Source organism: Haematobia irritans, chromosome 2 (assembly GCF_050003625.1).
Source record: "Haematobia irritans isolate KBUSLIRL chromosome 2, ASM5000362v1, whole genome shotgun sequence".
Taxonomy (NCBI): Eukaryota; Metazoa; Arthropoda; class Insecta; order Diptera; family Muscidae; genus Haematobia; species Haematobia irritans.
The window spans coordinates 146,206,884-146,223,958 of record NC_134398.1 but is presented as its reverse complement, the minus strand read 5'-3'; the positions used below and the strand labels follow the sequence as shown (position 1 = coordinate 146,223,958).

Here is a 17,075-nt window from a genome sequence, read left to right as displayed (position 1 = left end):
TAAATTACTCCACATTTTGAGATTTCCACAGAGCGTTATCAAACCCAGGAAAATGTAAGGCGCTGCTGTACTTTTTAACTGCAGTTCACGAAATTATATCATCTCTTAGAAGAAAAAATTAACTAAAAGTAAAGAATAAAATCATTGGCGCCCAATCATGACCATTTTAACCATACAGTAGTTCATTCTTACTGTATTTGGGAATCGTACGAAAATGCGTAGAAAATTCTACTGAAGACTGTCATCCACAATCGAATTACTTGGGTTGCGGTAACACTTGCCGATGGCAAGGTATCTTAAAACTTTCTAACACCGTCTTCTAAATTGTAAGTAAGTCCATACGTGGTATATATTAAACTAAAAAGGCCGATTAAATAAGTATATAATTAAGTTTAAAGTTTCTATAAAAATAAAATTTTGACAAAATAAAATTTTGACAACATTTTCTATAGAAGTAAAGTTTGGAAAAAATTTTCTATAGAAATAAAATTTGGCAAAAATTATCTATAGAAATAAAATGTTGACAAAATTTTCCATAGAAATAAAATTTTGACAAAATTTTCTATAGAAATAAAATTTGGAAAAAATTTTCTATAGAAATAATATTCTGACAAAATTTTTTATAGAAATAATATTTTGATACAATTTTCTATAGAAATAACATTTTGACAATGTTTTCTATAAAAATAAAATTTAGGTAGATTATTTTTGGCTCGAGTGGCAACCATGATTATGAACCGATATGGACCATTTTTTGTGTGGTTGGGGATCTGCTATATATAATTATGGACCGATATGGACCAATTCTTCATGGTTGTTAGAGACCATATATTTACACCACGTACCATATTTCAACCGGATCGGATGAATTTTGCTCCTCTAAGAGGCTCCGGAGATCAAATCTGGGGATCAGATTATATGGGGGCTATATTTAATTATGGACCGATATGGACCAATTTTAGCATGGTTGTTAGAGACAATATACTAACACCACGTACCAAATTTCAATCGGTCACGTACCACGTACCAAGGCCAAATCTGGGGATCGGTTTATATGGGGGCTATATATAATTACGGGCCGATGTAGACCAATTTTTGCGTGGTCATTAGAGAACATATACCAACACCATGTACCAAATTTCAGCTGGATCGGATGAAATTTGCTTCTCTTAGAGGCTCCGCAAGCCAAATCGAGGGATCGAGGGATCGGTGGACCAATTTTTACATGGTTGTTAGAAAACATATACTAACACCATGTACCAAATTTCAGCCGGATCGGATGAAATTTGGTTCTCTTAGAGGCTCCGCAAACCAAATCGGGGGATCGGTTTATATGGGGGCTATATATAATTATGGACCGATGTGGACCAATTTTTGTATAGTTGTTAGAGACCATATACTAACATCATGTACCACATTTCAGCCGGATCGGATGAAATTCGCTTCTATTAGAGCAATCGCAAGCCAAATTTGGGGGTCCGTTTATATGGGGGCTATACGTAAAAGTGGACCGATATTTCCCATTTGCAATACCATCCGACCTACATCAATAACAACTACTTGTGCCAAGTTTCAAGAAAGTTTGCGTGATTTCAACAGACGGGCGGACGGACATGCTCAGATCGATTCAGAATTTCACCACGACAGAGAATATATATACTTTATGGGGTCTTAGAGCAATATTTCGATGTGTTACAAACGGAATGACATAGTTAATATACCCCCATCCTATGGTGGAGGGTATAAAATGGCCGATTAAATACATGTATAATTCAGTTTTACAAAATATTCTATAGAAATAAAATTTTGACTAAATTTTCTTTAAAAATAAAATCTTGGCAAAATTTTCTATAGAAATAAAATTTTGACACAATTTTCTATTTTCTATAGAAATAAAATTTTGACAAAATTTTCTATAAAAAAAACAAAATTTTCTCTAGAAATAAAATTTTGACAAAATTTTCTATAGAAATAAAATTTTGACAAAATTTTCTATAGAAACAAAATATTGACAAAATTTTCTATAGAAATAAAATCTCGACAAAATTTTCTATAGAAATAAAATTTTGACAAACTTTTCTATAGAAATAAAATTTGGTAGATTATTTTTGGCTCGAGTGGCAACCATGATTATGAACCAATATGGACCAATTTTAGTGTGATTGAGGAACTGCTATATATAACTATAGATTGATATGGACCAATTTTGGCATGGTTGTTAGCGGCCATATTATAGCGCAATGTACCAAATTTCAACCGAATCGGATGAATTTTGCTCCTCTAAGAAGTTCCGGAGGTCACATCGATCGATTTATGGTATGATTAGTTAGGTTAGGTTAGGTGACAGCCCAATATATCAGACTCACTTAGACTATTCAGTCCATTGCGATACCACATTGGTGAACTTCTCTCTTATCACTGAGTGCTACCCGATTCCATGTTAAGCTTAATGACAAGGGACCTCCTTTTAATAGCCGAGTCCGAACGGCGTTCCACATTGCAGTGAAACCACCTAGAGAAACCTTGAAACCCTCAGAAATGTCACCAGTATTACTGAGGTGGGATAATCCACAGCTGAAAAACTTTTTGGTGTTCGGTCGAAGCAGGAATCGCTCCCACGACCTTGTATATGCAAGGGGGCATGCTAACCATTGCACCACGGTGGCACCTACTTTGTATGGTTGGTAACTATATACTAACACCACGTAACAAATTTCAACCGGATCGGATGAATTTTGCTCCCCCAAGAGGCTCCGGAGAGCAAATATGAGGATCAGTTTAAATGGGGTTATATATAATTATGGACCGATATGGACCAATTATTGCATGGTTGTTAGAGACCATTTACTTACACGATGTAACAAATTTCAATCGGATCGGGTGAATTTTGCTCTTCCAAGGGGCTCCGGAGGTCAAATCTGGGGATCGATTTATATGTGGGCTACATATAATTATATGGGGTTTATATGGGGCTATATATAATTATAGACCGATATAGACCAATTTTTGATGAATGAATTTTGATCCTCTGAGAGGCTCCGGATGTCAAATTTGGGATCCGTTTATATGGGGGCTATATGTAATTATGGACCGATATGTGGTGTTATTATATGGAGACCATATAATAACACCACGTACCAAATGTCAACCGGATCGGATGAATTTTGCTCCTCCAAGAGACTCCGGAGATCAAATCTGGGGATCGGTATATATGGGGGCTATATATAATTATGGACCGATATCGACCATGGTTTTTAGAAACCGTAGCCGTATCGGATGAAATTTGCTTCTCTTAGAGGCTCCGCAAGTCAAATCTTTGGGTCCGTTTGTATGGGGGCCTACATAAATACAACTAAAGGGTGATTTGTTAAGAGCTTGATAACTTTTTTTTTTAAAAAAACGCATAAAATTTGCAAAATCTCATCGGTTCTTTATTTGAAACGTTAGATTGGTCCATGACATTTACTTTTTGAAGATAATTTCATTTAAATGTTGACCGCGGCTGCGTCTTAGGTGGTCCATTCGGAAAGTCCAATTTTGGGCAACTTTTTCGAGCATTTCGGCCGGAATAGCCCGAATTTCTTCGGAAATGTTGTCTTCCAAAGCTGGAATAGTTGCTGGCTTATTTCTGTAGACTTTAGACTTGACGTAGCCCCACAAAAAATAGTCTAAAGGCGTCAAATCGCATGATCTTGGTGGCCAACTTACCGGTCCATTTCTTGAGATGAATTGTTCTCCGAAGTTTTCCCTCAAAATGGCCATAGAATCGCGAGCTGTGTGGCATGTAGCGCCATCTTGTTGAAACCACATGTCAACCAAGTTCAGTTCTTCCATTTTTGGCAACAAAAAGTTTGTTAGCATCGAACGATAGCGATCGCCATTCACCGTAACGTTGCGTCCAACAGCATCTTTGAAAAAATACGGTCCAATGATTCCACCAGCGTACAAACCACACCAAACAGTGCATTTTTCGGGATGCATGGGCAGTTCTTGAACCGCTTCTGGTTGCTCTTCACTCCAAATGCGGCAATTTTGCTTATTTACGTAGCCATTCAACCAGAAATGAGCCTCATCGCTGAACAAAATTTGTCGATAAAAAAGCGGATTTTCTGCCACTGATTTTGGTAATAAAATTCAATGATTTGCAAGCGTTGCTCGTTAGTAAGTCTATTCATGATGAAATGTCAAAGCATACTGAGCATCTTTCTCTTTGACACCATGTCTGAAATCCCACGTGATCTGTCAAATACTAATGCATGAAAATCCTAACCTCAAAAGAATCACCCTTTACTAATGCCAAGTCGATAGCTCGTTTCGTTCTGAAGTTAGCGTGATTTCAACAGACGGACGGAATGATAGGCTTTGATCGACTCAGAATTTCACCATATCGCAGGGGTCTTAACAGGTTAGCTGATAAGTCCCCGCTCTGACACATAGATGGCGTCGCTTTTACGAAATGCTTATTATTTTTATATAGTACCAACCTTCAAATAATTCGTGTCAAAATTTTACGTCTGTAAGTCAATTAGTTTGTGAGATAGAGCGTCTTTTGTGAAGCAACTTTTGTTATTGTGATAAAAATGGGAAGAAAGGAGTTTGGTGTTTTGATAAAATACTGTTTTCTGAAGGGAAAAAATACTGTGGAAGCAACAACTTGGCTTGATTATGAGTTTCCGGACTCTGCCCCAGGGAAATCAACAATAATTGATTGGTATGCAAAATTCAAGCGTGGTGAAATGAGCACGGAGGATGGTGAACGCAGTGGACGCCCGAAAGAGGTGGTTACCGACGAAAACATCAAAAAAACCATAAAATGATTTTGAATGACCGTAAAATGAGGTTGATCGAGATAACAGAGGCCTTAAAGATATAAAAAGAACGTGTTGGTCATATCATTCATCAATATTTGGAGCTCACATTTGACCAAAAACAACAACGTGTTGATGATTCTGAGCGGTGTTTGCAGCTGTTAACTCGTAATACACCCGAGTTTTTCCGCCGATATGTGACAATGGATGAAACATGGCTCCATCACTACACTCCTGAGTCCAATCGACAGTCGGCTGAGTGGACAGTGACCGGTGAACCGTCTCCGAAGCGTGGAAAGACTCAAAAGTACGCTGGCAAAGTAATGGCCTCTGTTTTTTGGGATGCGCATCGAATAATTTTTATCAATTATCTTGAGTAGGGAAAAACCATCAACAGTGACTATTATATGGCGTTATTGGAGCGTTTGAAGGTCGAAATCGCGGCAAAACGGCCCCATATGAAGAAGGAAAAAGTGTTGTTCCACCAAGACAACGCACCGTGCCACAAGTCATTGAGAACGATGGCAAAAATTCATGAGTTGGGCTTCGATTGCTTCCCCCACCCACCGTATTCTCCAGATCTGGCCCCCAGCGACTTTTTCTTGTTCTCAGACCTCAAAAGGATGCTCGCAGGGAAAAAAATTGGCTGCAATGAAGAGGTGATCGCCGAAACGGAGGCCTATTTTGAGGCAAAACCGAAGGAGTACTACCAAAATGGTATCAAAAAATTGGAAGGTCGTTATAATCGTTGTATCGCTCTTGAAGGGAACTATGTTGAATAATAAAAACGAATTTTGACAAAGAAATGTGTTTTTCTTTGTTAGACCGGGGACTTATCATCCAACCTGTTAGAACAATATTTCAATGTGTTACAAACGGAATGACAAAGTTAATATACCCCCATCCAACCATAGGATGGGTAGGGTATAAAAAGTAAAATCATTAAGCTGGGGAAAATTTCCAATAACATAATAAAATTTAACTACTAGCAAATAATTTTTTCCAATAAAAATAAGTTAAATTTAGCGTTAGTTTAACTACGGAATTTAAAAAAGTGTATCATATTAATTTGCTAAAATATTTGCTAAATTAAATGTTTTAATTGATTACTTTTCTTACGATATTTTTCTCCAACTCTCTCTTTTCTTTTCTAGGGTACTTTGATATTCCCAAGATACAGGATAGCTTTGAGTTCATTAATCTTTTCGCTTTTGATTTTCTCACACCCGAACGTAATCCCGAAGAGGCCGACTATACAGCACCGATATTTCTGAAGGACGAACAAAATCGTTTACCCCATTACAATATCGATTTTCAGATTAACTATTGGCTACAAAATGGTTGTGCTGCTAATAAACTTAATTTGGGTATTGCCACTTATGGTCGGGCATGGAAAATGACAACAGATTCTCAATTGTCCGGTATGCCTGTGGTACCCGAAACCGAAGGACCTGCTGAAGCTGGAGCTATAACAAAAATTTCGGGTCTTTTAAGTTGGCCAGAAATTTGTGCGTTGGTAAATAAAGTCAATCCATCGGGCACGTTCCGTGGTCCAACTGCACCCGTGCTAAAAGTTCTCGATATTGATCATAAATATGGCAACTATGCATTCCGACCAGCCGATCAAAATAATGAACATGGTCTGTGGATTAGTTTCGATGATCCAGATTTTGCCAATCTCAAAGCAAATTATGCCAGTCAAAAGGGTTTGGGAGGCATTGTATTGTTCGATTTAAGCTATGATGACTTCCGCGGCTTATGTACTGGTGTTAAATTCCCAATATTGCGTTCAGTACAAACCATACTCGATTAGTAAGAGTATTTTGTTTTTGTTCTGTTTTGTTCTAGGTAGTCTAGATTAATTCGAAATACGATTCATGTTCCAGTGAAATCGAATCGTTTGGCAAAAAACAGAAAGTGTTATTTGTTAAGTAGCCTTACAGTGACCTTAGAAATTATTTTATATTTGCCTTGTTACATTAGCGTTCCATTATTTTATAGTTGATTTTGATTAAGTCTTATGATAAGAATACTCGTACGTATTAAATTAATAAATATTTAAATAATAAATTTCTATGAGAAATAAACTTATTCAAGGGAGTGAAAAGTGGTTTTATTTTGGAGACCAATATGTGAAAAGATATATATGCGGTGAAGACTGTCATCCACAATCGCATTGCTTGGGGTATAGTACTCGTAACAGTTGCCGTTGGCAAGGCACCTTAACATTATCTTCGATATAGTAAGCGTGCAAATATGGAGTTTATGTTCGATAAAAGAAAGATCAATAAGTATACCGAAAAAATTTCCGTAGTTAAAGTAACGCTAAATTTAACTAATTTTTTTTTAAAGAATTATTTGTTTGTAATTTTATTATTTTTTCGAAATTTTTCCTTAACTCAATAAAATTTTCCTTTTTTTAAGTATTAAGTATAAAGTTCAATGACCGTTCACATATGTACTAACGCAAAAGAAAATTTGCGTACGATTCCCAAAAATAGTAAGAATGAATTACTGTACGGTTAAAATGACCATAGATTGGCGCCAATAACTTCTGTTTTTGTTTTTAGTTAATTTTTATACCCTTCACCACTACTGTGGTAGAGGGTATAATAAGTTCGTGCATTTGTATGTAACACCAAGAAGAAAAGTCGGAGACCCATTGTCTAGTGTACCGATCGTCTTAAAATTAAATTCTAAGACGATTTAGCGATGTCTGTCTGTCTGTTCATGTATTTTTGTGCGCAAAGTACATGTCTCAGTTTAAGTCCGATCGTTCTCAAATTTGGCATAGGGTCGTTATTTGGAACAAAGCCGATTTTCTTCAAATTCCGTACATCCGAATATTTATGAGTCACGAAAAACTTGCAAAATGTCAGCCAAATCGGTTCAGATTTGCATATAGCTCCCATATATATCTTTCGTCCGATTTAGACTCATATGGCAACAGAGGCCAAAGTTTAGTACCGATTTTCGATTATGCATAGAGAGTAGAATTGACATTTTACCAATGCTTGGCAAATTTGATTGAAATCGGTTCAGATTTAGATATAGCTCCCATATATATCCTTCATCGATTTGCACTTATATGATCTCAAAAGCCAGAGTTTTGCCCTGACTTGCTGCCAATTTTGCACGAGAGGTACGTTTAACGGTATCGTTATGCGTGCCAAATTTGGTTGAAATCATTTCAGATTTAGATATAGCTCCCATATATATCTATCGTCCGATTTGAACTTATATGACCTCAAAAGCCAGAGTTATGCCTTAACATGCTTCAAATTTTGCACAAGGATTACGTTTAATAGTATCGGTAAGTGTACCAAATTTTGTTGAAATCGGTTCAGATTTACATACAGCTCTTATATAAGCTTTCGCGCGATTTGCACTTATATTTTCTCAAAAGCCTTGGGTTTGCTGTGATTTGCTTCAAATTTTGCACAAGGAGTACGTTTAATAGTGTCGTTAATTGTGCCAAATTTCAGCTAAATCGGTTCAGATTTAATTATAGCTCCCATATATATCTTTCATCCGATTTGCACTTATATGGCCTCAAAATCCAGAGTTTTGCCCTGTTTTGCTTTAAATTTTGCACAATAAGTACGTGTTATAGTATCGTTATTTGTTCCAAATTTGGTTGAAATTGGTTCAGATTTAGATATAGCTCCCATATATATATCTTTCATCCGATTTACACTCATATGACCACGGAGGCCAATGTCATACTCCCATTACGTGAAATTTTACAGAGATTGCAGAATTATTATTATACCCTTCACCACTACTGTGGTACAGTGTATAATAAGTTTGTGCATTTGTATGTAACGCCAAGAAGGAAAAGTCTGAGACCCATCTTTTAGTATACCGATCATCTTAGAACTAAATTCTGAGTCGATTTAGCAATGTCCGTCTGTCTGTCTGTCTTTCCGTCCGTCTGTCCGTCTGTTCATGTATTTTTGTGCGCAAAGTACAGGTCGCAGTTTAAGTCCGATCGTCCTCGAATTTGGCATAGGGTAGTTTTTTGGGACAACGATAATCGATTGATTTTGGAAAAAAATCGGTTCAGATTTAGATATAGCTGCCATTTATATTTATCCCCGATCTTGTCATAATTGGCGTGTTTATCAACCGATGTTCTTCAAATTCCGTACATCCGAATATTTTATGAGTCTCGAAAAACTTGCAAAATATCAGCCAAATCGGTTCAGATTTAGATATAGCCCCCATATATAGCTTTCGCCCGATTTACACTCATTTGCCCACAGAGGCCAAAGTTTACTACCGATTTACGTGAAATTTTGCATAAAGAGTAGAATTCACATTCTACCAATGCTTGCTAAATTTGATTGAAATCGGTTCAGATTTAGATATAGCTCCCATATATATCTTTCGTCCGATTTGCACTTATGTGGCCTCAAAAGCTAGAGTTTTGCCGTGATTTAGTTCAAATTTTGCACAAGGAGTACGTTTAATAGTATCGGTAAGTGTACCACATTTGGTTGAAATCGGTTCAGATTTAGATATATCTCCCATATATATCTTCGTCCGATTTTAACGTATATGGCCTCAAAAGCCAGGGTTTTGCCGTGATTTAGTCCAAATTTTGCACAAGGCGTACGTTTAATAGTATCGGTAAGTGTACCTAATTTGGTTGAAATCGGTTCAGATTTAGATATAGCTCCCATATATATCTTTGGCTCGATTTACACTCAAATGACCACGGGGGCCAGAGTTATACTCCCATTTACGTGAAATTTTGCAGAGATAGCAGAGTTATTATTCTAACTATGCATTTCAAATTTAATCAAAATCTGTTCAGATTATATAGCTCCCATATATATGTACACCAGAGTTGGGAAATATAGTAGACTATTTCATATTTTAGACCCATTTGCAATAGGATTTTCCTCGGTTTACACAAATATGGCCAAATTCCTACACTTTACACAAAATTCTGTGATGATTTCCCCATATCTTAGTCATATCCTACACACTGTAATGCCAGACTTTCCACAGAACGGTTGAGTTTTAAATAAGTCGCCCGACTTGACCAAATAATATATTACAACCCACACTTGAACACATATCTTAGCAAGATCTAACCAATATCCTTGTAAAATCGTCACTGCTGAGTAGCAAAAATTGTAAATGTTACTCAAATTGTCCTATATCTCGAATACATAAGTATCTCCTGGTAAATCATAAATGCTCTTTTGTACAATTGCATTAAAATTTCTCTCGCAGGGCGTTAGCCGATTTCACTTTTAATTGTAAAGATTTTGTAGAAGTACCAAAAATTGTCTCCATTATAAATATTTGTATCTGGAAATGCAAACCTTTATATAGCTCCAGCAAATTTGAAGTAGTTGAGATGGTAACACAAATGTTGGTCTACATGGTGGTGAAGGGTATAATATAGTCGGCCCCGCCCGACTTTAGACTTTACTTACTTGTTCTAACAATGCATGTCAAATTTGCTCAAAATCGGTTCAGATTCAGATACAGCTCCCATGTACGTGTACGCCCGAGTTGGGGAAAATATGGTAGAATGTTTCATATTTTAATCCCATTTTGAATGGCATTTTCCTCCAATTGACTTGATAGTTTCTACAGAGAATATATTTAATTCGCTACTTAAGTGTGTCAAGTGTGATCTAATTTGCTTCAGATTTAAATAAATCCTCAATATAGTTGTTCTTCCGGTTTATACAAATATGGCCAAAATACCTACATTTTACAAAAAATTCTGATAATTTAGCTGTCGAACTATATTCTATTCATGAATTTTGTTACCTTTGCTCATTCCCGGTTGAAAAATGTCGTGAGTCTCGTGAATTTGTTGTGAGTCACGTGAATTGTCGTGAAGCATAAGTCTTTAAAAGTAGTTCATCCGTGAGCGTGTGTGAGTATTGGTTTTCATTTCGTGAATGTGCGTGAGTGTGAGTGGCTCCCACGCGTATCGTGCGTGAGCGTGTGTGAATAAACATTTTGCTTCGTGAATGTTCGTGAGTGTGAGGCACTCACGCGCACACCTCTAATTTTGTGTACTGACACTTCTAACACTAATGGAAATTTCCTCTCATACTCCCACTCACTCTCTCACTGTCACTTCACTCAGACACAAATTGTCAACAAGAGAACAAAACAAGTATATACAGCAGTAAGTTCGGCCGGGCCGAATCTTAAATACCCACCACCATGAACCAAATATTAGGGTTTCCTTTGAATTTTCAGGAGGGCTTGAGGACTTGAGGACACAACCCGAAGATAAATTTAAAGATTTCACCTATGAGGACTATATCAGATTCTGGATTTGTAAGAACCATTTTTGTTTGAGGTTTAGAGGAATCATTAACATCTCTTGTAAGTGTGCAAGAAAATTATAAAATAACGTCTTGATTTGAAATCTTAAATCTGTAGAAGTAAAATCTGGAAATTTTACATTGAGTTTCAAGCAATTTTCATGATCAGTGCGCCTTCTACACCCTCAAGAAGTGAAGTCGGTCTATATGGAGGCATTACCAAGTGGACCGATAAAAACTTAATCCGATACACGTTTTTGTGAGCCTAAAATACCAGAATATTTACAATTTCAGGCATATCAGATAAAAACTACGGTTTCTAGAAACCCAAGGAGTTAAATCGGGAGATCGTTCTTATGGGGGCTATACTAAAATATGGACCGATACTCACCATTTTCGGCACACCTCTTTGTGACCCGAAAATACCTCTAGATTTCCAATTTCAGGCAAATAGGATAAAAACTTCGGATTCTAGAAGCCCAAGAAGTAAAATCGGGAAATCGGTCTATATGGGGGCTATGCCAAAATATGGATCGATACTCACCATTTTCGGCACACCTCTTTATGGTCCTAAAATACCTCTAGATTTCCAATTTCAGACAAATTGGATAAAAACTACGGTTTCTATAAGCCCAAGACCCCAAATCGGGAGACGGTCTATATGGGGGCTATACCATAATATGGACCGATACTCACAATTTTTGGCACACGTATTTGTGGTCCTACAATACCTCTAGATTTCCAATTTCAGGTAAATTGAATAAAAACTGCGGTTTCTATAAGCCCAAGAAGTAAAATCGGGAGATCGGTCTATATGGGGGCTATACCAAAATATGGACCGATACTCACAATTTTTGGCACACGTATTTGTGGTCCTACAATACCTCTAGATTTCCAATTTCAGGTAAATTGAATAAAAACTGCGTTTTCTATAAGCCCAAGAAGTAAAATCGGGAGATCGGTCTATATGGGGGCTATACCAAAATATGGACCGATACTCACAATTTTTGGCACACGTATTTGTGGTCCTACAATACCTCTAGATTTCAAATTTCAGGAAAATTGAATAAAAACTGCGGTTTCTATAAGCCCAAGAAGTAAAATCGGGAGATCGGTCTATATGGGGGCTATACTAAAACGTGGACCGATACTCACCATTTTTGGCACATTTCTTTATGGTCATAAAATACCTCCAGATTTCAAATTTCAGGCAAATTGGATAAAAACTACGATTTCTATAAGCCCAAGACCCCAAATCGGGAGGTCGGTTTATATGGGGACTATATCAAAACCTGGACCGATATAGCCCATCTTCGAACTTGACCTGCCTGCAGACAAAAGACGAGCTTGTGCAAAATTTCAGCACGATTGCTTCATTATTGAAGTCTGTAGCGTGATTACAACAGACAGACAGACAGACAGACAGACAGACAGACAGACAGACGGACAGACGGACATCGTTATATCGTCTTAGAATTTCTCCCTGATCAAGAATATATATACTTTATATAGTCGGAAATCGATATTTCGATGCGTTACAAACGGAATGACAAACTTATTATACCCCCGTCACCATTCTATGGTGGTGGGTATAAAAACATTGTCTACAATAACAAAGCCGATGGCGCTTATCTTAAGTTTTGTTTTTAAGTCGTAATCAAAATAATGACGTGATCGTCTGGACTTTTCGAAAAGATGCTGTGCAGCGTTAACGATGTTATATAGTTGTAGATTAAAAACAAAACCAACAACAAAGTGCTTCAATGTGGTTCACTGTAATGCTGAGTTAGATAATTTGCCTGGAAGATGAGAGTGATTATCAACGTTAAAATGCCTCAAACCAAGACGTAACACCAAACAAACAAGAGCTTTTTAATTCAAACTCTCTCATACCCCGTTGAAACTTATGTGACTTTGATTTGTTTTGATTTGTATTTTATTGTTTTGTTTTTACTTTTGTTTATTTTTCTTGAAATAAGAAAATAAAATCGGCCATGACAAGGCAATGAGATTATATGCTCCATTTAAGCTTTTTTTTTAGCAGTTGATTTCGATTTTGATTTCTTATTTCTCATCGGCTTGTGCGATTTTATTGTAGATCAGATTTAGTGTCAATTCGGTATTTAACTATAACGGTTGTGTGTCTAGTGGCGGACCATAAAATTTTTGTAGAAGCAAATAAAAACAATCGTATTTCTTTTCCTGCATGAGTCTCTGAGACTAATCTTGGATCACCATGAAAGTATTGTTAATACTATTATCGCTTGTCGCTGGCATCTATGGTGCAGCAAATAGCACTGCACACATGGTGTGCTATTATGATTCTAGCAGTTATATTCGTGAAGGTAAACGATTAAAATAAGATAATGTAAATTACACTAATTGCTCAAATATATAGAAAACTTTTGGGATTAAGGCGGAATTATGAAAACGTAAAATCGTAGATTTATTAATCATCCGCATAAAATGGTGTCTAGTCATCTTTGATTACGTCTATATTGGCCACACATATTTTTAAGTACCAAGGCGGCCGTAAGATTTCCACCATTTCCACGGTTGCAAATCATGCCAAAAATAATCTAACAAAAGCTACCAAATTTAAAAATCTTATTTTGAAGTTTTCGTTTTTATTTAAATAGAAAATGTTTGCAACAATTCATTTCTATAGAAAATTTATCCAATATTTTATTTCTTTAGAAAATTTGTCCCAAAAATAGAAAAATTTTAAAATTTCGCCAAAATAATATTTCTATAGAAAATTATTGCAAACTTTTATTTCTTTAGAAAATTTTGCAAAATTTTTATTTCTGTAGCAAATTTCGCCAAATTTTTATTTCTATAGAAAATTTTGCCAACATTTTATTTGTATACAAAAGTTTGCCAAAAATTTTTTTTATAGAAAATTTTGCCAAAATTTTATTTTTACAGAAAATTTTGCCAAAGTTTTATTTCTGTAGAAAATTTTGCCAAAATTTAATTTCTATAGAAAATTTTGCCAAAATTTAATTTCTATAGAAAATTTTGGCAAAATTGTATTTGTGTAGAGAATTTTCCCAAAATTTTATTTCTATATTTTGCCAAAATTTTACTTCTGTAGCAAATTTTACCAAAATTTTATTTCTATAGAAAATGTTGCCAAAATTTTATTTTTATTGAAAATTTTGCCAAAATTTTATTTATATAGAAAATTTTATAAAAATTTTATTTCCATAGAAAATTTTGTCAAAATTTTATTTGTATAAAAAATTTTGCCTTTTTTTTGTAGAAAATTTTGCCAAAATTTTATTTCTATAGAAAATGTTGCCAAAATTTTATTTTTATTGAAAATTTTGCCAAAATTTTATTTTTATAGAAAATTTTATAAAAGTTTTATTTCCATAGAAAATTTTGTCAAAATTTTATTTGTATAAAAAATTTTGCCTTTTTTTTTTGTAGAAAATTTTGCCAAAATTTTATTTCTATAGAAAATTTTGCCAAAATTTTATTTCCATAGACAATTGTGCCAACATTTTATTTCTATAGAAAATTTTGTCAAAATTTTATTTCTGTAGCAAATTTCGCCAAAATTATATTTCTATAGAAAATTTTGTCAAAATTTTATTTGTATAAAAAATTTTGCCATTTTTTTTTTGTAGAAAATTTTCCCAAAATTGTATTTCTTTAGAAATGTTTACCAAAACTTTATTTCTGTAGAAAATTTTGCCAAAATTTAATTTCTGTAGAAAATTTTGGCAAAATTGTATTTCTGTAGAAAATTTTCCCAAAATTTCATTTCTATAGAAAATTTTGCCTAAATTTTATTTGTATAGAAAATTTTGCCAAAATTTTATTTGTATACAAAATTTTGCAAAAATTTTTTTTTATAGAAAATGTTTGCCAAAATTTTATTTCTGTAGAAAATTTAACCAAAATTTTATTTATGTAGAAAATTTTGCCAAAATTTAATTTCTTTAGAAAATTTTGGCAAAATTGTATTTATGTACAAAATTTTCCCAAAATTTTATTTCCATAGCAACATTTTGCCAAAATTTTATTTCTGTAGCAAATTTTGCCAAAATTTTATTTCTATAGAAAAATTTGCCAAAATTTTATTTTTATAGAAAATTTTGCCAAAATTTTATTTTTTATTTGTTCTTTAAAACCATTGTGTTGACTAAACTACAAGAGTAGATTTTGTCAAAATTTTATTTCTATAGAAAATTTTGTCAAAATTTAATTTCTATAGAAAATTTTAGCAAAATTGTATTTCTGTAGAAAATTTTGTCAAAATTTTATTTCTATAGAAAATGTTGTCAAAATTTTATTCCTTTAGAAAATGTTGTCAAAATTTTATTCCTATTGAAACTTTTGTCAAAATTTTATTTCCATAGAAAATTGTGCCATTTTATTTCTATACAAAATTTTGTCAAAATTTTATTTCTATAGAAAATTTTGTCAAAATTTTATTTCTATAGAAAATTTTATCAAAATTTAATTTCTATAGAAAATTTTAGCAAAATTGTATTTCTGTAGAAAATTTTCCCAAAATTTCATTTCTATAGCAAATTTTGCCAAAATTTTATTTCTATAGAAAATTTTATTTTTATAGAAAATTTTGCCTTAATTTTATTTGTATAGAAAATTTTGCCAAAATTTTATTTTTATAGAAAATTTTACCAAAATGTTATTTCTACAGAAAATTTTAAGCATGGAAGAGAGAAGTTCACCAATGTGGTATCACAATGGACTGAATAGTCTAAGTGAGCCTGATACATCGGGCTGCCACCTAACCTAGCCTAACCTAAGTATGGACCGATATGGATCAACTTTTGCATTGTTGTTAATCTGAACGAAAACTTGACCTGTTCCAATGATTTACAAAACGTCATTGAAATACAGTATTGAAAAGCATCTCCTTTGTTTTGTAGTGAAGATACAATCTCTTAACAAACGATTTTATTAGTTTTAAAGAATTTTTCAGAATTAAATATTTTTCAGAATTAAATAAGTAAATATTATTTGACAAATTCAATAAAATTTATTAAACATAATCTGTTTTCACTTGTTAAAGAAAAGTTTTATGTTTGAAGGAAAAATTTGGAGATAAAAATTGCAAGAATGTCTTTAGTTACATACGAAGTTCAAGATGGGTGCATATGTAGTAAAATGTACAAATTTAAAGAAATAATGAGTTATTTTGTGAGAAGTACGAATTTAGTAAATCTTTGTGCTTAATTTGTATATAATTATTTCCGTGCTTTAGTTTATTTAACTAACGTACGCAAAAAATTATAAGAGTAAAGAAACCTTTTTTCCTAACATATTAATTCCATGAACTAAAATAAAGTTAAATAAATAAAAGCTTTTGTAAAATAGAGGGTTAACTTTTTTTACTGCGGCTTCATGACAAAGTTTTTTTTCCAGTGTAGATGACATATACCACGTACCAACTTGTAACGATATGGAATGAAATTTGCTCCTCCAAAAGGCTCCGCAAACACGGTTGCCACTCGAGCTCAAATAATCGACCAAAATTTTGAGAAAAATGTACCAAAAACTACCAAACAAAAAAATCTTATTTTGCAAAATTTTGTTTCTATAGAAAACTTTGTCTAAATTCAATTTCTATAGAAAATTTTGTAAAAATTTTATTTCTATAGAAAATTTTATTTGAATAGAAAAATTTTTCAAAATTTTATTTCAATAGAAAAATTTTTCAAAATTTTGTTTCTATAGAAAATTTTTTCAAAATTTTATTTCAATAGAAAAATGTTGTCAAAATTTTATTTCTATAAAAATCTTTGTCAAAATTTTATTTTTATCAAAAAAATTGTCAATATTTGATTATTTCTATAGAAATTTTATTTCTATTTATTTTAATTTGACCAAATTTCCTTTCTATTGAAAATTTTGTCAAAATTTTATTTCAATAGAAAATTTTGTCAACATTTTATTTCTATAGAAAATTTGTGAAGTACCTCTCAGT

At 33.6% G+C, this 17,075-nt stretch overlaps 1 protein-coding gene across 2 annotated transcripts in view; it reads left to right on the top strand.

Annotated features, from left to right (window-relative positions):
• Window positions 1-17,075, top strand: part of LOC142226467 (chitinase-like protein Idgf2) — a 34,237-nt gene that overhangs the window by 4,339 nt on the left and 12,823 nt on the right. Inside the window, exon 3 of one of the 2 annotated variants that reach the window (XM_075296512.1) lies at window positions 5,963-6,595. In XM_075296512.1, coding sequence (XP_075152627.1) covers window positions 5,963-6,595 — 633 coding nt within the window. Of the gene's footprint in view, window positions 1-5,962; window positions 6,596-13,215; window positions 13,456-17,075 lie in introns of those variants that run through there. The other variant, XM_075296511.1, reaches the window with a different exon arrangement.